This window comes from Pelodiscus sinensis, chromosome 5 (genome assembly GCF_049634645.1).
Source record: "Pelodiscus sinensis isolate JC-2024 chromosome 5, ASM4963464v1, whole genome shotgun sequence".
Lineage (NCBI taxonomy): Eukaryota > Metazoa > Chordata > Testudines > Trionychidae > Pelodiscus > Pelodiscus sinensis.
The window spans coordinates 94237333-94260604 of record NC_134715.1 but is presented as its reverse complement, the minus strand read 5'-3'; the positions used below and the strand labels follow the sequence as shown (position 1 = coordinate 94260604).

The 23272-nt window shown below is 43.7% G+C and overlaps 1 protein-coding gene across 13 annotated transcripts in view; it reads left to right on the top strand.

Annotated features, from left to right (window-relative positions):
* Window positions 1–23272, top strand: part of PGCKA1 (PDCD10 and GCKIII kinases associated 1) — a 63126-nt gene that overhangs the window by 22501 nt on the left and 17353 nt on the right. For 8 of the 13 annotated variants that reach the window (XR_012904338.1, XR_012904339.1, XR_012904337.1 and 5 more), the window contains exon 2: window positions 11139–11221. The exons of 4 other annotated variants lie outside the window; for them this stretch is intronic. Coding sequence is in view for 1 of the 9 variants with exons in the window: in XM_075930601.1 (XP_075786716.1) it covers window positions 23097–23163 (67 nt within the window). In the remaining 8 variants the exon portion in view is untranslated. Of the gene's footprint in view, window positions 1–11138; window positions 11222–23081; window positions 23164–23272 lie in introns of those variants that run through there. One more of the 13 variants, XM_075930601.1, reaches the window with a different exon arrangement.

Genomic DNA, 23272 nt, shown 5'->3' with positions numbered 1-23272 from the left:
TCACATCCATACAACATGCTGCTAAACACACACATTTTTAAGATGCTCCGCTTCATTCCTAAGCTAATCGCTTTACTTTTCCAGATCTTATCCATCTCCTTCAAACTCACTCTTGCTTTCACTATTCTAGTCGCTATTTCCTTCTTACAGTCTAGATCATACATCATGTTGCTCCCCAAATACATGAACTTCTCTACATACTCTAGTTCAAACCCATCTACACTGATCTTCCTTCCTATTTCCTTATCGCCAAATACTATTGTCTTTATTTTACCGATGGGGCCCAGTAATTATCACTGATGACAGTTACATAGCAGGGACTGTGCAAGTGACAATGAATTACAACATGAATGGAAAGGAGAGAGCTATCTTAAGCTGCCTGACTGGCTAGCAGGAAGGTAAAAATAATTCTCCAGAAATCTCTGGCACATATTGACTGAAAAGGTATCACTCCCCAGAAACCCGTGCATTTGGGGTTTGTCTACATTCTTACGGGGCTGAGTCTCAGTGGGACTTCTCCCTGCCCTCTGTGTCCAGGTGAGCAAAACAGGTACTTATACCCACACAGTTGACAGATGGGGGTGCAAGCCATACAGATACTATCCTGAGCGCAGGGCTTTTCTTGGAGATTTATGACCATCTTGGGTTAACAGCCTCAGACTGTCAATCAAGCATCTTCTCTTACCAAGCCTGCCATGAATCCCCGGGAAATGGCCAGTTCCCTTTTTGTGACTGCTCAGATGCATCATCAAGCAAAGTTCTCCTGTTTCAGCAGCTAGACCCATGAGAAATACCAGATTGCCTATAAACTTGTGGGAAAAAAAACAGTAACAACATCTTGGTTCCACATTTATCTATTTTCTATTGTGCCTGAATGTTAATATCCAGAAAGCAACAGAATTCAAGAACTTATGAACTGGTTTTGTATAAACACAAGTTGGACCTCCCTTTTCCAGCACCCTCTGGGCCTGACTGGTCCTGAACGAGGGGATTCGCCAGACCAGGGTAAGTCCCTCCCTTCATGGCCCGTGCTGAACTGCTGCCCCATCCCCTACCTACCAGCTGCCCCATCCCCTACCTACCAGCCTGGCCCTCCAGAACTCTCTAGCTGCTGCTGACTCGGTTGCCAGGGCCAGAGCTCCACAACCATAGCCAGGAGCTCCGTGGCTACAGAAGGAACTTTGCAGCTACAGCCAGGGCTAGAGCCAGCCCCCTCCACACTGGGGCCAGAACTTCCCACTGTACCACCCATTCCCCCCCCCCCCCCCCCCACACACACACACAATCCTGCCCCTCGTCCAGACCTCCCTATACCTGGGCTCCGTGGTCCAGAAATAACCATGGTCCTCCCAGATCACAGAGGTTACCGGACCAGAGAGCTCTGGAGTTGCAACCTATAACTTTAAAATTAGTTTCACTGTAGATATCTATTAAGCTGATTAAAACTAATGAAATAAGATGAGCATTTATTATGCAAAAAGTTTAAAAAGAAAAACCAATACAGTTATCCTTCTTCCCCCAAAATTAAGACATCTTTAATAATGTAGGTATTTACTTAACCCTAACACTGTGGTATCTAGTTAAGAGGTACATAGTATTGCAACTGCAAAAAGTATTTCTGGCTACCAGAGTTTCTCTCAGAACAATATGTCATGATTTTAAATTCAGCTATAGTTCCATGTGAGTTTTTCCTTTCATAATTTTACAACAGAACTTTAAAGAATTTGATTTTGCTCTCAGTGAAGTCAACAAGAGATTTACCATCAACATCCAAGAGTCTTTTAAAAAGCATCTCATACAAAATTCATCCCAAACTGCTTTTTGCAGAGGGTTGCATAATATAGTTAGAGTGTGATATGCCATACATGTGAAATAATAATAGCAACGTGAATAAGACAGAAAGGTCAAGACCCATGGAGATTTTCAGAGGTTTTCAGCTGAAATTTGAACGGAGATGGAAAGCTGATGAACGGACAGAGAAATGGTTTCAGATCATTCAAGTGGCAGAGGAGAAGACCCTTGAACGAAGTATTAAGATTACACAAGGGGCAGAATAAAGGCTGGTGTTAGAGAAGGGGGGGGGGGAATACTTTCCTTTAATTTCAAAATAAAATAATTTTAACTGTAAGACTTAACCCGCATTACCAAGGTCCTACCCAGGATGGGGGGCAGCCTGCACAGGTCTCCCAATGGCACTCTCCAGTCCAGCCCGGAGCAGCACACACACCTGTAGATGGCACTTCCTGGGTCCAGCCCTGGGGCAAGGCCACATAGGGCTCCTCCCAGCACTCACCAGACCCACCCTGAGGGCAGAGGGCGCATACAGGCTCGCCAGGCCAGTGCTCTCCAGGCGCATCGGGGAGAGAGGGGGCAAACAGGCTGCGCACTGGCACTCTCTGAGCCCAGGATGGCGGGGGCTATGCAATGGTTGGCAGAACCTCCCCAGGGCAGGCTGCTGTTGACCAGTGACTTCCCACTGGGGCACTTGCTTCCCCGTGGTCATTCCACAGTACAACTCCCTTCTACCAGACCCTTCCCTTTCCATTTTATGAGAAAATCAAATTCCAGGCACATCCCACTGTCCTGGCACAACCAAGCCCTGACCTCGCTTTAAGTTTTAGTAAGAGGAAGCTGAACAACACATTTGGTGGTCCTAGCTCTTATGGTTTAGGAGGCGTTCTTGAACAGACTCAGACATTTCTAAAATATAGATAGATAAGCACATGTTCCTAAATTATGAATTTAGTATTGGAGTATTAAAATTCAATACATTTGTTCAAACAATGTAAATTCAATATTGCCTACAGTCCTGTTTATCTAAAATGCTAATATATAATGCTTTGGCATCAGAGAGTAAGGGTTAAACACTGTTTTGTTTCACTGAGTAAAGCAAACACTACTCCTTTTTAATCCTCAGAGTGATGGAGACTATTTTGCTGGGGAAGACTACTGGTTGGTTTCATGTAACCATATACAACAAAAGAGCCCTACATGGTGCATAAATTCCTTAAAGACTAAATTCCAAACAATGCAATAGCACAGCAAAAGTGGAGTAATAGTTGCACAGCCTGCATAGACAAAGCAGAATAACTTGAACAACAGATGCTTTGCATTTGACCACAGATACAATTTTTAAAAACTAACCAAACCAACCTAACTAAAAAGGGGCTAAAACAAACCAGGAAGGTAAACATGGAAACAACTGATAACAGTGATTAAAAGGTTCCTTCTACTGCTGCACAAAACTGCACCCAGTGTTTATGCCAAAACAGGCTTATCGTGTTTCATTTAGATTTTAACCATGTGACATTGAGCGAATTTATTTTCAGGAACTAAAAGAAAAAGCAAACACAACAGGTGTGTCTAGCAGAGATACGTGGAACAGCCAGAGACAGGACATTCTAAGTTAATGAGAATTGCTTTTTGTCTGGACCCATGACTATTATTTGGTTTCCTCTCAGTCTTATAAAAGTGCACTCAGCCTGCATAGACATGGCAAGTATTACTTTACAGGGCATGTGTCAAATCAGTCAAACCATACGCAGTTGCATCTTACGTCATATAGGAGCAGAGCAGCACCTGAATACATTCAGGAGCACTCAGGTTTTCTGTCTTTCAGAACAATACAAAAAGGGCTGCATGGTTTCAGAGAGTAGGATACAAAAATATGCCCTTGTTTTATAAATGTATTTTTACTGAACAGACAAATAGAAAAAGTTTCCTAAAAGTTCTAAGTGGAAGATATTGCTAAGCACGTGATAGATGGAGAAAGAGTCCTTAGGAGGTAGTCATGATTTGGGAGAACAACACACATACACAGTTGAAATTGTAAGTTATTTGAGTGGGTTCCAAAAATGTCAGAAGGAATCATTTTAAATCAAGTGGCAAGTCTAAGAATTTAAAATAAATCCCCCTCCCTCTTCTTTTCTGCAGTCTATATAAGCTTAGCCTCTGCTAATAAGTCAAATGCAGGGCCATTCCAAGAAGGTCACAGGGCCAGGGGAAACCCCCACCCAGTGCCTCAGGCACAGAGTGTGGAGATCCCTCCCCCTACCGCAGGCCCTGCTCCTGCTCCTTCTCTGCCCCTTACTCCTCCCAGGATTACCAGGAGCCTAGCATAGCGGCAGCAGGGATCATCCTCCTCCTCCCCTCACCATGGAGGCAGGGAGCCAGAATGGCCTGGCAGCCTGCTCCACTACATTCCGCCACCCTCTCCTGGATCGCTGCACCCCGCTTCTCCACAGCGTCAGTAAGCAGAGCACCCTGGGTACTGTGCTTCCTGCTGCCACGAAGAAGCTGAGCACAGCGAACTCAGTCATTATAGGCAGACCCCTACTGATGCCCTGAGCCAGGCCAGGTAATCCAGTGGATCCTTTCTGTAGGTTTGGTTGGGGCAGCCACCGTGGTGGCCCCAAAAGCGTGGGGTCTGGGACAGCTGCCCCAAACTGTCCTATGTCTAGTCATATCCCCCATACAATTAATCATTTTCGTTGCCCTCTGCTTGACTCTCTCCAAATTTGTTCACGTCCTTTCTGTAGTGGGGACCCCCAAACTGGACCCACTACTTCAGATATGACTTCACCAGTGCCGAAGAGATGGGAATAATCACTTCCCTCAATCTGCTGGCAATATTCATACTAGTGCAGCCCAATATGTGTCTTCTCAGCATCAAGGGCACACTGTTCGCTCATATCCAGCTTTTAATCTACTATAATGATTCTCACACTTTTTGGCCTGCAGCTCACCCTGCTAAATACAGACCTTTTCTTGGACCACCAGCCAACCACCCATAATGACAAATGGGTGCAGAAGAGGGTGGGGGTGCAGAAACATGCTGGGGGGGTCAGGTATGGCTGGAAGGTTGGACAGAGGAGTAGGCTAGGGATGGGGGTCTGGGCAGAAGGGAGGGTGCCTGAGAAGGGTGGGTGTGCGGGGTCTTAGTTGGACGGGTGCGCATGAGAGGGATGGGGATGCAGGTTCTGGGCATGAGGGGGATAAGACACGCTTACGTGGCTCTGTGCCCACCGCTGCTCCAAGGCACCAACCCCCACTGCTGCCATTGGCCATGATTCCAACTAATGGGAACAGCAAGGAAAGCCTCCAAGCAAACAGTTTCCTGTGCTGTCATTCCCCAAGCCAAGGGGAGGAGGAACAACAGCACATGAAGCCATTTCCTTCCCCTGCAAGCCAGATCCAGCATGAGAGGCTCCTCCCCGCCCCCAAACGAGAAGCCAGCGCCGGTGCTCCAACCTCGCAGGGAGGGCCATGGGGCTGGAAAGCCTGCAAGGGGAAAGGTGAGCTCTGAGCCTGTGGCCCACCTGCAAGATGGTCACAGACCACTTGTAGCCTACAGACCATACTTAGAGAACCACAGATCTACTGTAATCCACAGGTTCTTTTCTGAAGAGCTGTTGCTTAGCCAGTTCTTACCCAGCCTGTAGCAGTGCTTGGGATTCTTCCATCAAAAGTGCAGGACTCTGCACTTGCCCTTGTTGAAACTCATCAGATTTCTTTTGGCCCAAATCTCCAATTTGTCTAGTTCACTCTGGACCCTATCCATACAGTCCAGTTCCTCTTCCTCCATCTTAGTGTAATCTGTGAACTAGCTGAGGGTGCAATCCATCCCATCATCCATATGATTAATGAAGGTGTTAACAAAACTGGTTCCAGGATCAATCTCTGGGTCACTCCCTTTGGTACCAGCTGCCAACTAGACATCGAGCTGTTGATCACCACCCATTGAGCCTGACAATCTAGCCAGCTTTCAGTTCACCTTACAGTCCATTCATCCAGGCCATACTACTTAAACTTGCTGGCAAGAATACTGGGGGAGACCGTATCAAAAGCTTTGCTAAAGTCAAAGTAGAGTCACAGTAGGTCCACTACTTTTCCCATATCCACAGAATGCAATTAGTCAGGCATGACTTGCTCTTAGTGAATCCATGTTCTTGATCATCTTCCCCTCCTCCAAGACCTACTCCATGATTTTTCCAGGGAGTGAGGTGAGGCTAAGTGGTCTGTAGTTCACTGGATTCTCCTCCCCCCCCCCCTTTTTTTTTTTTAATATAAATTGAGGTTGGTTACCACTTCTAGATGATGCCATGAAGAACAAAACTATCTGCAGGTTCACTTGAATGTCAGCTTTTGCATGCTCTCTCTTGTTACACAACAAAGTCTTAAACACTACTACGTTTTCTGATGCTACTTCTTAGGGTATTAGACAAATGAACTTATGAATTAATTCTTTAAAAATCCCTTTGTTTAAAAAACAGAAACTGATCCCCCATATATTGTGGTTTAAGCAAAAGTTCAGAGTGAGGCAACTTAATCACCTCACATTTAGTAATGGATATGCTTGCAATAGCATCAGCTGAGAGAGAAGTCCCAGCTGGGGAAGGCAGACAAAGCCCCACCCCTTTCCCAAGACCATGACCTTTCATGACCTTTCCACCCACTCAAGCACCACCCAACCCCAGCTGAGGGACAGAGCTACCACATTGCGTGGCTCCAGGCTTCCCAGCCGCTAGGGATCCAGGCTGCCACATGGCACAGCTCCAGCTTTCCCCGGCTGGCAGAGAGCCAGGTTGCCACACTGAAAGGCCCCAACCTGCCCCAGCCTTTTCCAGCCGCTGGGAAGCCACATGGCACAGCCCCAACCTTCCCCAGCTGCGAGGAATCCAGGCTGCTGCACAGCACAGCCCCAGCCCCTCTTGGGCAGTTGGGCAGTGAGGCAATTTTGGGAGGGCAATGCCTTCCATTGCCTACATTGCCAGCCACCTATGTGCAGTAGGGATGTAAAATCCTGCTTAACTGGTTAACCGACTAAACATATTGTTTAACTGGTTAACCAACTAAGGTGGGACTGGGTGGTGCTTACCGGTTAACCAGTTAAACATTCACATCCCGAGCTTGCCAAAAACTCTGATCTATATAATCTCTTCTCTATTGGGGTATGTCTACACTACCACCATAGTTCGAACTAGGGTGGTAATGTAGGCAACCAGAGTTGCAAATGAAGCCCGTGATTTAAATTTCTCGGTCTTCATTTGCATAAAGCCGGGCGCCGCCATTTTTAAATGTCTGCTAGTGCGGACTCCGTGCCGCGCGGCTACACGCGGCATGGACTAGGTAGTTCGGACTAGGCTTCCTAGTCCGACCTACCGTTACTCCTCGTGAAACGGTGAAAAGAGGAGTAACGGTAGTTCAGACTAGGAAGCCTAGTCCGAACTACCTAGTCCGTGCCGCATGTAGCCGCGCGGCACGGAGTCCGCACTAGCGGACATTTAAAAATGGCGGCGCCCGGCTTTATGCAAATGAAGCCCAGGAAATTCAAATCCCGGGCTTCATTTGCAACTCCGGTTGCCTACATTACCACCTTAGTTCGAACTAGGGTGTTAGTGTAGACATACCCTTGGGGAGTTGTTTTTCTCCATTTCTAGTCAATGTATATAAATTCAATGTATATATAAAGTAAGAAAAACTATTATATTTGCTGCTAATCTTTAATGCCAAACTTTGTCAGCAAATGAAAACAGTTTACACTAATTAAAAAGGCACCTTAGGGTTAAACATATTTCATTAAAACAAGACATAGCTTCTGTATTTGCTAGCTAAAATCTGTGTTCTCTCAATGCAATGTCAGGAAGCTGTCAGGTGGAATTGTAATGCTCTGCAGTGTGTGTTAATTCTTAGGACACAGACTGGATTCCTACATCAAACAAGCAATGACATGGAGGATAACAATTCTGTTAATTCTAGAGCAGAATAGAAATGAATGAGAATTTCACAGGACCTATTTCCTAATTAACAATGAGCAAATTCATCTATATCAAATATAGTAGAATTAAAGATGACAGAAACACCAGAAAAAAAAAACTTCCTAAACTGACAAAACCAGATGCAAGTTCAAGGGCAACCTCACTTCTGCATAATAAGTCATTCAAACAGGATATGGCATCACTCTGAAAGTCTTCATAAACCTATTTACTTCACAGAACCTGATACGCCCTAACAGATATCTAGCTACACATGTTCCCTTTGCATTTTGAGTAATAATATTTAGAAGTAATAATGTGCTTTAAAAGTTCAAAGCACTGTACAAACATTAAGCTTTGGAAGGAAAGATGAAAGTGTAATATTCAAGACAGGTTAAAAGTGAATTGCCTAAGGGAACAGAGCAAGGTAATTACTCAAGAGTTCCCAGGTTTTCCTCAAACTCCATAGGTAGTATTTTTGACTGGGCTGGATATTTGATAACTAGAATTATTTGTTTAGCTCCATCATATAATCTAATTCTGTCAAACTCAGGTTCTTTTTTGGGGAAAGGGGGCATAAGGGAGTGGGGAAGGCAGAGTAATTTTTTTGGTTTCATAGGAAACTTTGCAAATATGGAATGAGCGCAAACCCACGCCAACCTGATGCAGGATTCTCATCCTGATTCTGCAGACAGTCTGAAATGGCAGCTCTAAAAGAGATGTACATGACTGACAACTGCCCTAATGGGTACAAATTGACCAGTAACACTTAAATCTAATGATGGGATTACGAAAGCTTCGTTTCCCAACAATTTAGAGGTGGAACTGTGGGCCTGATTTACATAACTGCAAATACATACATAAAACAAAGAATGACATGCAAAAACAGCCTAAAAATAGGGAAGGAATAACAATGATATGGAAGTGTTCTGTATTGATATTTTTCTTACTGCTACTGAATTCCAGAATGACATTAGCAAGGACCCAATCCTGTATGGCACTCCTGAGCCCATATCACATGCCACCAACTTAACTGAGGCCTCATACAGGGAACCCCACACAAGCAAACAGAACCCTGGGCAGGAGCAATGCCTACAAATGAAGGAATATATAATGGCTGTACACTACTCTCTGTCCTAGTACAAGCATTCTGTTGTAATTAATAAGAAATGAGTATATATGACAAACTTTATAGTGCATGCCCACATATTTTGCCCATTTCATGGAATGAGCTTGAGCTGGAATGAGCTTTGATGATCCTGCCTCCCACAGAGTAATCTACTTCTCTCAGTCACACACACACACACACACACACACACACACACACACACACACACACACACACACACACACACACACACACACACACACACACACACACACACACTCACTCTTAAAAGGATCTGCATTTTCTAATTCATATTCTATCATTCTAGGAACATATCCACCTGTCTGTAAATGATTGGAAGAGGCATTTTAATGCAGCTTTCATTCAGACTGGAGCACACATATATCAGAAACAAGAATATCTTTACTAGATACATGCAGTATTATGGAGATCCTCGAGGCATTTGATAAGTTTCCAGGTTCCTGGTGGAGATTCAAAGAGGGAGTTTGGACAAGTGTAAAGTGAAGACAAGGTTTTAGTTAAATATATAAATACTATGGGCTCTCCAAAAATATACTACAGGTTGCACCTCCCTAAACCAGGACTCTCTTATCCGGCAACATCCATGGTCTGACATGACCATGGATGTTGCTGAACGAGAGTGCCCTGGGGTTGGAGGGCTAGTAGCCGAGAGCCCCATGCAAGGCGAGACTGATGATAGCAGGGCCAGGGCGGTGGTGGCAGGGTCATGGTAGTGGGGCAGGAGTAGCCTGTACATGCTGGCCTGGAAGTGAGGCTGTGCGCAGCACAGCAGGGGAAGCCTATCTGAGACTGCGGCAGCAGAGCCAGGACGGCGTCAACCCAGCTGGGGCCGCTGCAGGTTGGCAGCCCAATTTGGGCAGCATGCCAGCTGGTAGTGAGGCCAGGGTTGCATGCTGCCATGCCAGCAGGGGGGCTGGAGGAACAACTATGGTAGCAGGGCCGGGGCAGCTGTGTCACCCGGCCGGCAGCAGACCCTAAGGAGCCAGCATCTGGGAGGGGCGGCAGCCTGAGGAGGCTGGTGGCAGGGGACCTTCCCTGATCTGGCAAATTCCCTCATCCAGGACCGCTCAGGTCCTGAGCCTACTGCACCAGTGAGGTCCAACCTGTATTGTAGGACCCTCAAAATCACAGTCATAACAACAGATCACAGATGTGAAATGTGGTCTCTTCCTACGAAATCTGGTCTTTTGTGTGCTTTTATACCACCTTCTCCTGATTTCATGGCAGAGACCAGTGTTTCTGAAATTGGAGTCGCAGTGAGGTCACAAAGTGATTTTAAGGGGTCAACTTATTGCCACTCTTACCTCTGTTTGGCCTTCACAGCTGAGTGGCCAGAAAGCGCTGGCTGTTGGCATCCAGCTCTGAAGGCGGTGCCCCGCCAGCATAGCAGCACAGACGTAAGGTGACAATACTGTACTATGCCACCCTTACATATGCAGTGTTGTCTTCAGAGCTGGGAAGCTGGAGAGTGATGGCTACTCGGGCCCCAGCTCTGCAGTAGCAATACCGTACCATGTCATCCTTACTTCAGTGATGCTGCTGGCAGCAGTGGCTCTGCTTTCAGAATTGGGGTTGCCAGCAGCTGCCACTCCCCAGCTCTGAAGATGGTGCTTTCACCAGCAGCAGTGCAGGAGTAAGGGTAGGAGTACTGCAACCAGCCCTACAAAAACCTTGTGCCCCCCACTCCACACACGTGCGCACGCACACACACACACACACACACACGCACACAATTATTTCTCAGGTCAGGATCCCTACACTTATAACGTTGTGAAATGTACGATTTAAATAGCTGAAAACCAATAAATTTAGTATTTTTAAAATATTATTACTGAAACTGACCAAAATGGACCATGAATTTGATAGGAACCTCACTATACAAGTACATATTTGTATATTTGGTGGGGGAGGTAGAGGGTTAAACTTAAAAGGTGAGTAATTCACATCAACCACAATCCAACAAAGCATATGCTGTATGTTAAGTTAGTTAGTACAGTATTTCCAGTCACTTCAATAGGTTAAGCATATACTTAAAGTGTTTTGCTGCACCAGGGCTTCATCTGATCAATTTTAGACTGTATGGAGGGAGGAGAACTGAGACTCCTACCACACTGTTGTGATCATTGAAACTCAGGTTCATGCTATTGTAAATGTTTTGCAATATAGACATGGCAGAGCGTCAACTCCCAAAATGTTGATTTCACGAGTCAAAAATGTTTGCTTTGTTATTATAGGATCTGGGCATTTGAGAAATTAAACATTTAGAGGAATCTGAGTGCACATCCTTATTGGTACATCCTGGAGTACACCCTGATAGGTAAGAAGATCTTTATCCTCCTCTTGTAGGTTTTGGATTTAGTAGCCATTCTTCTGATATATCATTATGTCTTCTGTATTCCTGTTCAATAAGCATGTCACTGGATCATTTTTCTCTCTGTGCTCTATGACATATTCTAATAATGATGTGCAGTCAGACCCACACAGACTGACAGGGCAGGTTCTGAACTATGTTTCCTTCCAGCCTGATCTTCATTCAAAAGTGACACCTGACAGCCTCTCTGTCTTCACTTTACAGTTCAGAAAATGAAAGAAGAGACTTTAGCTAACAAGGGGTATAACAGTGACTCATGCAAGCTAAATCAATTAATCCAATACCAAAAAGGGGAGAGTGAATGCAAAAAGACAGGCAACAGGATGTAGAGAAAGGAAAAAGCAGAATAGGATAAGATCTTTGGGAGAAAATAGGAGGGAGCTGGGGGGGAAGAGAGAGAAGCTATTCCAGGGCCAACAGAGAAAATACAGATTCCCAGAAATCTCAGTGATTCCCATTTGAGCTGATTGCAGGCCCCCAGTTCACTGCACCAAAGGGATAAATCCAACATTCATATAGTGGGGAACCATCTGGACCCCTCCCAGTAGCTTTTTGAGAACAGAATCCCTTTGTCACATTAAGTGCTTCTAGGTTTACTGCAGTCTTCTTTTACTGCAAATGGCTCTAAGCATCTCTGCACCACTGGAAATGTCTCTAGCAGCGTTAATCAATCAGAGGCATTTAAAATACACAGAATAAGGTGATTTTCAGGATACAAGGACAGTCAGAACATGACAGCAAGGGGCACACTCCCTAACGGACCTCAATCCTGCCTTTAAATTAATATTCCCTGTGAGGGCTGTTCCCCACGCTGGCACTCCAAGTGCAGGTGGTGAGGGCCCACAAAGCTCAAAAAGAAACAAAAACAAAAACAAAAACCTTTGCCTCTATAGACACTGGTTACAAAAAACTTCCCCCCAGAATCACAATACAAGGATATTAGGGAAATCGCTGCCATCATCAAGTGATTTTTAGCCCTAAAAAAAATCAGGGGTTAATACTTGAACTCTCTCTCAGGGTACACCAAGCTTTTTTGCCCTAAAAGAGCATGAAAAAAGAAAAAGAGGAAAAACAAGCTGCAGTTTCTCACAGCTGACCTCACAGTGTGAGGCATTCAGATACAGAAAGACCTTTCAGAACACAAGAATCAAATCACCTTAAAAAAAGTGATTTTTTTATTACAAAACAAAAGATAAACTTGATAAAGCATACTTGGTTGATAGATGTTATAAAGCAACTAAGGAAACCAAATGCTAGATGGTAAATGGAGAGGGGAGGCATAGATTCACACAGAGCTGTGAAAGAAAGAAAGAAAGAAAGAAAGAAAGAAAGAAAGAAAGAAAGAAAGAAAGAAAGAAAGAAAGAAAGAAAGAAAGAAAGAAAGAAAGAAAGAAAGAAAGAAAGAAAGAAAGAAAGAAAGAAAGAAAGAAAGAAAGAAAGAAAGAAAGAAAGAAAGAAAGAAAGAAAGAAAGAAAGAAAGAAAGAAAGAAAGAAAGAAAGAAAGAAAGAAAGAAAGAAAGAAAGAAAGAAAGAAAGAAAAAGAAAAAGAAAGAAAAAGAAAAAGAAAGAAAAAGAAAAAGAAAGAAAAAGAAAGAAAGAAAGAAAAAGAAAAAGAAAGAAAGAAAGAGAGAAAGAAAGAAAGAAAGAAAGAGAGAAAGAAAGAAAGAAAGAAAGAAAGAAAAAGAAAGAAAGAAAGAAAGAAAAAGAAAGAAAGAAAGAAAGAAAGAAAGAACCTGAACTCAACTAGATTCACTTTTCCCTTTACCTACTTCAAATTTTCAATTTGTTCAATCCACTCCTATGCCCCAAATTCCTTGGACATCTGGTAGTTCTGCCTGGGTTTAAATCATTCTGTGTCTCAACTTCTAGTTTTTCTCTTTCACACAAAGAAAGCAGGCAAGGAATCTATATCCAATTCAAATTTCATCCCTCTCTCTCAATTGTTTCTCCTGGCTCCCTGGCCAACACCTTTGCTACCTACCCGAATTTAACCCTTTAAGTTGCCAGGTGCTGGTCAGCACTCCCCCGTCCATTACATTCCCCAAAAACCTCAGCTGTACTCAAGACTGCTCTCCCTTAAAATACACAATTCTACATGACCTAAAGAGCTGCCCATATCCATGAAACCTCATTAAACTCTTCCCCTCAAAATCCAAATTTAAAAGCAGAATGTTCACCAAAAACGTAAACAAATGCAGAGAGGTAGAGCCACCAGCTACCAAATCTATACATGTAAGTTTCCAGGCATAAAATAGCCTTGTGATACTAAAATTACATGTGCAAAAAATGGAAGGTTCACATATAGATAGAGCCCTGTGCGGATATAAAACTGTGGATCCGCATCTGATCCATATCTGCTAGAAACAACACGTATCCAGTCTGCAATCTGCTCCCCACCTTTTACCTATATCCACATCCACAGAACCTCAGCAGCAGCAAGCCATCTCACAGTGCTTGCTCCAATATCAGCAAAAAGGAATGGTGGATATCTCCATCTGAGCACAAGGCTATCCTTGGCTATAGAGTAAATGCCTGCGGATTTGCAGGGCTCCACATACAGATGCTCCTTTACAAAATTTAGCCTATATGTTTATTCAATCTAGAATTTTCGAGTCTTTGTTTATTAACTTCAAAATTCTCCAGTTGGACTAGAGAATCTGGGTGCTATCACTAACCTTTAAAAGCTCTGATAGCCATATTCCCAGCATAACCACTACCATAGACGGCCACCTCTCTGCATGGGGCTTATAAGCAAAGTTTATGCACGAGGTAATGTCGTCAAGTAGACTGACAACTGAAACAGAGGTTTGACTTCACAGCAGTATAAAGTAAACAGCTATGCTGCCATGGAGTGGTGGTGATGTTACAGTGCTGATTACTAATTAAATAGCAATATTGCTGATCGAGTTGGTGAGGAATGTTTTGATAAAAGTGGCCTTTTTCACTGAGGTGGTTTCTCGGGTCTACAGGGAAAAAAGATCTATCACCTCAGAATAGCAACTGGATAGTCCCCTGGTACGTAAGAGACTCTAGTTCTTGCTTTGAATCAGGGACTCGAACACCTAGCATTCAGGCTACTGATTATTGTGGGATCTCTCTCTAAACTGCAAAAATTCTAGTTTTTATTCTAATACAGCATGAAATTAAATGCCAAAAGAATCAAAACTTTTCATGAAACATCATTCACGTTTGCTAGACAGTGCTAATTACCAATCTGTCCCAAACCCTTTTTCCTCACAGTTTTTACCCCTCTAGCAATTAAGAAAATAACTTCCTAGTCTTCTCACTTCTATAGTACTCTGAGTACCATCCTTCACTACAATGAACATTGAATGCTAGTGGGAAGGGGGTAGGTTTAGAAGATAAAATTTTAAAAAAAGAATAAGTTAAAAATCACCTAGAAAAGTTAGATGCCTGCAAGTCACCAGGGCCTGATGAAATGCATCCTAGAATACTCAAGGAGCTGATAAAGGAGGTATCTGAGGCTCTAGCTATCATCTTTGGAAAATCATGGGAGACAGGAGAGAGTCCAGAAGACTGGAAAAGGGCAAATATAGTGCCCATCTATAAAAAGGGAAAGAAGAACAACCCAGGAAACTACAGACCAGTTAGTTTACATTATCTTTCCTGGCACAGAAGTTAATTAAGATAATTAAGTAATTAAGGAAATCATCTACACTTGGAAGGTAGTAAGGTGATAGGGAACAGCCAGCATGGATTTGTAAAGAACAAATCATGTCAAACCAATCTGATAGCTTTCTTTGATTGGATAACGAGTCTTGTGGATAAGGGAGAAACAGTAGATGTGGTATACCTAGACTTTAGTAAGGCATTTGATACAGTCTCGCATCATCTTCTTATCAATAAACTAGGCAAACAAAACTTAGATGGGGCTACTATAAGGTGGGGGCATAACTGGCTGGATAACCGTACTCAGAGAGTAGTTATTAATGGTTCACAATCCTGCTGGAAAGGTATAACAAGTGGGGTTCCACAGGGGTCTGTTTTGGGACCAGCTCTGTTCAATATCTTCATCAACAGTTTAGATATTGGCATAGAAAATACACTTATTAAGTTTGCAGATGATACCAAGCTGGGAGGGGTTGCGACCGCTCTGGAGGATAGGGTCATAATTCAAAACGATCTGGACAAATTGGAGAAATTGTCTGAGGTAAGCAGGATGAAGTTTAATAAAGACAAATGCAAAGTGCTCCACTCAGGAAGGAACAATCAGTTTCACACATACAGAATGGGAAGCGACTGTCTAGGAAGAAGTATGGCAGAAAGGAATCTAGGGTTATAGTGGACCACAAGCTAAATATGAGTCAGCAGTGTGATGCTGTTGCAAAAAAAGCAAACATGATTCTGGGATGCATTAACCGGTGTGTTGTGAGCAAGACACAATAAGTCATTCTTCCGCTCTACCCTGCGCTGGTTAGGCCTCAGTTGGAGTATTGTGTCCAGTTCTGGGCACTGCATTTCAAGAAAGATGTGGAGAAATTGGAGAGGGTCCAGAGAAGAGCAACAAGAATGATTAAAGGTCTAGAGAACATGACCTATGTAGGAAGGCTGAAAGAATTGGGTTTGTTTAGTTTAGAAAAGAGAAGATTGAGGGGGGACATAATAGCAGTTTTCAGATATCTAAAAGGGTGTCATGAGGAGGAGGGAGAAAACTTGTTCATCTTGGCCTCTGAGGATAGAACAAGAAGCAATGGGCTTAAACTGCAGCACGGGAGGTTTAGGTTAGAAATTAGGAAAAAGTTCCTAACTGTCCGGGTAGTCAAACACTGGAATAAATTGCCCATGGAGGTTGTGGAATCTCCATCTCTGGAGATATTTAAGAGTAGGTTAGATAAATGTTCATCAGGAATGGTCTAGTCAGTTCTTGGTCCTGCCATGAGGACAGGGGACTGGACTCTATGACCTGTCGAGGTCCCTTCCAGTCCTAGTATTCTATGATTCTATAATTTATAAAACTGACTCTAGAAAAATTCCTCTAGAAAAGCCAAAAAGGAAAAAAACAAAAACAAACATCCCAAGATGAGAAAGTGATTCCACCATCAGCAAGCTTGTAGGCTTTGGTCAAGTCTAAAGTAGGAGTTTGAGGACCTATGCAAGTAAAACCTCCTTGTTGTTCTGGCTCAGAAGGTAGCATAACATGAGGTACCTGCAGTAATAAATATTTTGTAGTATACATTCTGCCCTTACTTGCATTTTACCAATCCTCATCTAATTTTGGGGAGGTCGCAAATATGTAAATAAGAGCAGAATTAGCTGCTGATACCAAAGTCAGAAATCAAGCTTGTCCTCATTTTTCTGGATAAACTATGCACTGCTGATAGTAAAGAAAGCATAGAAATTAGCATCAGACAGTGTCTCTGACAGTGGCCAGCACCTGATGCGTCGGAGGAAGCAATAAGAAAGCTGCGCTATAACAACCAGTTTGTAACAAGGTAGCATGATTTTCTGTTGACTAGCCCACTACTACTGTCATCCTATCATATTTCAGAAATACCTACTTTATCAAGATCCCTTTTTATTATCAGGCATTTTAGTTCACCTATTTTTTAAATGTAGGCTTCTCACATTCATTTCTAGCCAGTTCTAGTTTTAATTTCTGGCTGTGTGCCTATTTTAATTCAACTCTTTAATCTGATACCCTGTTATTTTTCTGGAATGTACTTCTCTGATCTCAACCTGTCCTTTCTATAGTTTAGCTGTAATTTCTGTCCTATCCTTTACTGGATACAGAGACACCTTTGTTCTATTGCCATCCCTTAATAGACGTCTTTGTCTGACCTGAGTGCTTCTTAGCACCTGTTGGCTTTCTTCAGCATTCAAATTATCCACTAAAATCATGTCCATATTTCATACAACAATTTAATTCCATCCCTTCTGTACAGGCTCTTCTTGAGCCAAAAAAATTCCACAGAACCAAATACATTTAAACCCTTCCTCTTTGCACTGTCTTCTAAGCCACAAAACCATCACGTCTCCCCTGTTTAGCTGTTGCTCTATTTGGAACCAGAAGTATTTTTGAGAAAGCTACCAAGGCCAGGTCTACACTGGTGGAGAAAAATCAATGCAAGATAGGCAACTCCAACTATGTGAATTTCATAGCTGTAGTCAACATAACTTGCATCAGTTTTCTAGGACAGTCCCATAGTGTGAGGTTGATGGGAGAAACAATCCCATCAACTTCCTTACTCCTCATCACAGCTACTTTAGTAGACGTGCTAAATCAAACCTCAGATAATCGATCGCTAGAGCATCGATCCTCCAGCAAGTGCAGATGTGGCCTTGGATTTAGATCTTATCCTTAATAAACTAAAGCAGGGTTTCTCAACCCATGAGTCGGGATCCAAAACTGGGACAGATTGTTTCAAAGGTTTTTGTGGCAGCTCCTGTCCCATAAGGCTTGCATTTCTGCTCCAGGCACTGACACCTTTGGGGATCCCAGCGCCATTCAGGAGTGGCCCAGCCATTGTGACAACAGGAGTCCAAGTTGTACAAGTCCGAGTGCCATTGCAACTCCATGAGTCAGGTCATAACTCCACTCACACTTGGTCCACTCAGGCGACCCTAGAGCAGACAGCCAAGCTCAAACAGTCCCGCCAAAAAGGAGCTGCAGGAGGTTAGTGCCAAGCAGGCCCCAGCCTGTTGGGAAGGCAGGATCTGGCTGAAACCATGCCAGGGCCTCTATCCCCACACCATTTACTGGGTCATAATAGGCCATAAATGTTTACAAATGGGTCCTGAGTCTCAAAACATCAAGAACCACTGATCTAAGCTCTCACGCTGAGATAGGCATCAGACAGAGCAAATACACGGAAGTCTGAACAGCATGGGAGTCTGGTGCGAAGAAGAGTGGGATGCTCAAATAAGAACTAGTAGAAGAAAGCATAGCAAAGTAATTACATTAAAAAACCTCAGTGTATCCAAAGGAACTAGAGAAATAGCCATAGATTAGTCAGGGTAGGGACTATGGAGTTCAGTGCACTGTAGCCCTGCACCAATTTTCAATGACCTCAATGGAAAGTCCTCTGTTTACATCAAAGGGAGTTGGGTGAGTCCTAGAGGGCTAAATGCATGACTGTTTGCCTTGTGGCCACTTGTATGCGCCCAGAGCAAGAAACACATATCCCTCAGCATCTTTCAGCCAGAGCTGCTAAATGGGGGGAAACCTAATTATTTATGGAGACATTGTAAAAGGGCACTCTACGATATGCCAACTTCAGAAAAGGCTGTCTTGATTCTCCAGTTGATTAAATCAGTGTCATGACTGAAGGACACATGGAGAGATAGCTGGGTAGGTGGTGACTACAACAGACATTACATGACTTGCCATAACAGCAAATAGGTGGCAGATTTCACAAAACATCTACCAAAACCTCTAGTGAGATCTACTAGGTCCAGAATGGTACTTCAAATATAAAGGGAATACAAGAGGAAGGTCCTGAAAGCCAAATGTAGACTATTAGGACACAAAAACAGTTTAAAGATTGTCATGAAAGGCCATATACACAAGGAACAGCATTGCCATTTTACATCACAATATTTTGACTGTAACTCCATATTAAGCAGGCACATGTTTTAAAATAAAACATTAAAACTTAAGTATGTCTGGTACATATTAATTCCCAAAGCATGCCTCCCTCCAAGCATATCCATACACTGTGTCGAACAAGTTCACTACAAGACATTTTTCTAATGATTTCCTTTAAAAATCCCTGAAGCAAAATAGCAATGGTCCTTTGAATTCCCCAGTCAGGACTGCAGCTAATTGTGTTTCCTAAGTTACGAAGCAGATAATCAGATCCTATGAATGCAGAACATTCTGCTTTTACTGAAGAACATCTAAACTCAGAATCTTAAGAACCTGGGCTTTAGCCCGACCACTGTCTTGGTTTCGTTTACATTTCCAAGCTTCTCCTCACAACCCAAGGACTTGTCACTTCACTTCTTCACTTCACTTCAGCAAAATGCTGAATTGGCTTGCAATGGGTGCTGGGCAAACGAGTAAGCAAGTCCTGCTATTCCCTCCACAAGTTTCAGTAACACTGTGTATCTATAATACACTGAGTCTCCACTACCCTGGAGGATGAGACTCACCATTAGCCCAGGCCATGATTCCCTTTAAGGTGCGCACCTGCACCCCAGGGCTGGAACTGTGGCCAGGGCAGGCTACGTGGTGGGTGGCTCTGGCTGCCGGGACTGCCATGTAGCAGGTGGCAGCAGCAGCTTCAGCAGCCACAGCCGGAGCTGCCATGTGGGGAGTGGCAGCGAGAGCTTGGGCCAGAGTCACATGGTGATCAGCTGCCCTGTCGCAGGGCCGGCCCTAGGGCTGGGCAAACTGGGCTCATCCCCAGGGTGCCACAGCCAGACAGCAAAGGACACCTGGGCATGGGTATTGCTGGGCAAAGGGGGAGGAGGATACTGGGCAGGGGGCATCATGGCAGGACATGCTGGAAGCACAGGGTGGGGGTTGGAGGCACAGCTGGGAGAAAAGTGCAGGGGCTGGGATGAAAGGGGCACTGTGCAGAAGTTAGGGACGAAGGGGACATAATGCAGGGTTAGTGGTAAAGGGTGCACAGGTTGGGAGTGTAGGGGTTGGGGAACCCACGGATGCAGTAACGGTGGGAGCAAGGCTAGGTGCCAAGCTGGGTGGTTTTCAGGGTGGGTAGGTGCAGAGTCATGCACCTTAGAATCATAGAACCTTGTTAATTATCCCTTGTTTTAGTATTTTTCTTACATAATTTAAATTTATATACAAATTTTGTTAGTAACTTGTGGGTGCCAGGGTGGCACACATCCAAAGAAGCACACACAACATCAATATTGGTGCACAAGGCAAAACTCACTCTGCTCACGAATGGAAAATCTTAGAGGGAACACTGGCCCAGGTCCTTCTGAATTGCTGCCAGCATGCCACGCCGGGCGCTCCACGAGTGTCTGAGGGCTGGGGCATGGAGGCGTGTGTGCTGCAGTCTGGGCTACACTATGGGGCTGACTGCCCTCAACCCCACCCCTTCTGCCCTCAGCCCCACGCCTTCCAGGATGTGGAGCTAGCCCCCACACCTTGCTCCAGGGCCCATGGTGGCTGTCAGTGAATGTTACCGATGTAGACAGCTTATCCTGGAACCTTAATCAAGCTGCCATCAATACATTCGAGTCATTCTACAGCCTACTATATGGCATTCATCTGAGCAGGCCACATTAAAGCCTTTTAAATAGTGTCCTAAAAATAATCAGTTTTAAAAGACTATTTCTAGATTGAACTTCCCATTCTAACCCCAGAATTTGGTGAGTAACACTTTCTCCCACAAGAGCCTCATACTTACAGAATATTTTAAAATAGATTGAGCAGCATATTACAATATAATTCATATTATGTTGGAACAATGTTAAAATAAAATTAATCCCATTTGCAGCTGAATGTATTTCCACCTCTCTTCCCACTACATATTATGCCAATAAGCGTGTTTGTAAGAACTCATGCTAAGAACACAAGGCCAGACAAAGTGTACCAAATGGTACAGAAACATGTCCACTGACATATGTAGCACGGGAACACACATTCAGAATCTGACATACCTATTCTTTATTATTATAATTACTGTGAGCAAGCTGACCTAAATTAATACTGCAGCAATGGATTGGTGGATGAGGTCAGACACTAGTAATGCTGGCCAAACAGGATATGCTGGCACACCAGACTCAGCTGCCAATTCAGCTCTGAGCTGGCTTTGTCTGTGCATTCCAGTGATGTCACTTAGTGGTACAGAATCCCAGCAATGTGATCACCCTTGGCTAGAATGACCAACTGTCCATCTTCTGCACACTTAAGTAATAATTGACAAAGTAGTGATATTACAGTGTTATGCAGTATTAGAAACAATAACCAAGGGAACAAAGGATATTAAAATGGGGAAGCAGTGGACATGATGTGACTGTTACTCTCTGAATCAAATATGATTCGCATGCTCTTAGCTTGTCTTTCCCCTCAGCTGTTGGCTGGAACTATCTATTGCCTCTGGTCATATGGTTAAGCTGTAAAACTCTTTAAGAAAGGGTCTGCATTTTAGAGAAGTATGTGGCGGTTAGCTCAAAGGGGCCCTGACACCTAGACACTACCAGATACAAGTAATTAATACAAGTGGTCACTTACAACCTAGGACAAATGAACTTCAGCAATCATGAGAAATTAAAGTAAATCCAGGAAAGGCTTCTGAAGAGGAAGTGAGTTATTTTTATGCAACTGGTATTTGTTTGTCCCATCTGCACACTAGCTAATGATTGCAAGGGATTTACCCTTTGCCCCATACTTCCTTTTAATAATCTAAAATGAAAATGATATTTTAATTTTACATGGTAAATTGTGGGGTGAGATGATTTTCTTTGACTTACTATTTTGGGTGGTAGAACAGGGATCTCAGACAGGACACATTCTTCTCTGTTTTAAAGGTATAATAATGTAAAGGACAGAATTATGCCTCACTATGTTTTACTGATCAGTGTGATTAAGACCCACCATACGCTTTTACTAATTAGCGCCTTACAAGTCTGTAGTCCCTCTAACTTCCTCCATGGAATTGGAAAAGAGACAAATGCCATATAAAAAAAAACAAAGATTTTTGTGACACACACAACACAAGAGTATGAGTGTTTGCTAGAGAAACATTGAGACAAAGACAGACATGAAGAGGAATAGAAAAGCTACTGAGGGAGGGATAGCTCAGTGGTTTGAGCATTGGCCTGCTAAACCCAGGGTTGTGTTCAATCCTTGCGGAGGCCATTTAGGGATTTGGGGCAAAAATTTATCAGGGACCGTACTTGGTCCTGCTGTGAAGGCAGGGGACTGGACTCCATGACCTTTCAAGGTCCCTTCCAGTTCTAGGAGACAGACAATCTCCATTAATTTAATTTAAGTGTTTGAGTATTACACACCATGTTACACAGCTCTTTTCAAAGTGGAGATATCTCAGAGCAGTAACTTGGATACTAGATAACAGCACAAAGACTGTAAGCAAACATGTTAGTCATTAAGGGCCTGTCCTGCAAAGGCAGTGAACATCTTCTGCCTGGCACAGAGCACCCACAATTCTCATCAACCTCAGTGAGACCCAAGGGAGCTCAGTACCTCACAGAAGGCATTCAGCACCAAGCAGGCCCAGGCCCTAAGTACTCAGCAGTAACTCACACATGCAGCCTTGGACATTAGAGCCTAGGGTTGCCAGGTGTCTGGTATTCACCCGGACAGTCTGATATTTTCACCTCCTGTCTGGTAAAAAAAAATTCAGAAAATGCCGGACACCTAAGATGTCCAGTATTTTCTGATTTTTCTTCCCTGGCCAGGAGGCGAAAATGCCAGACACCTAGCAACCCTACAAACACTCAGCACCCGGCTTTCCCCCACCCCCAAACTCCCCAGCAGCCAACAACTCCAGCTCCCTAACCCCATGCTTACCTGTTTCCGCAAGGCTGCCGTCACAAAATGGCTGCCGGCAAAAAGATCAAGGGGAAGCAATGACTCCCCTAGGTCTTAGTGCTCAACCACTCCCCTGTTTCTATCCCTGCACTCACTCTTAAAGGGGACATGCTGTTTTATTTTTGTTATTATTATTAATTATTATTATTACTTAAGTCTTGGAGTCCTTTTTTTTTTTTTGCTCAACAACTTTGGTCTCGCCCCCCCCCCTTTTTTTTTTATTCAACAGAATTTTTTCCCTGTGGGTTTTTTTTGAGGGGGGGACGGGGTATTAGGTATTTTTGTTTCAACCATCTGGCAACCCTGCTAAAGCCTGTTTTATAAAGGGAAGGAATGCTGGACAGGTTAAGAGAGAAAGCTGGAAAGCAGGAGCAGCATTGCAGGAGCACAACACTCTCAGGTACGCAGAACAGCCTTTAAGGGGGCCTCCTTATGAAGGAAGCAAAATAAAATACCTGGCTGGAAAATACCTTCCCTTCTTCCTGGAGAAAAAATAGCTAACATACCAC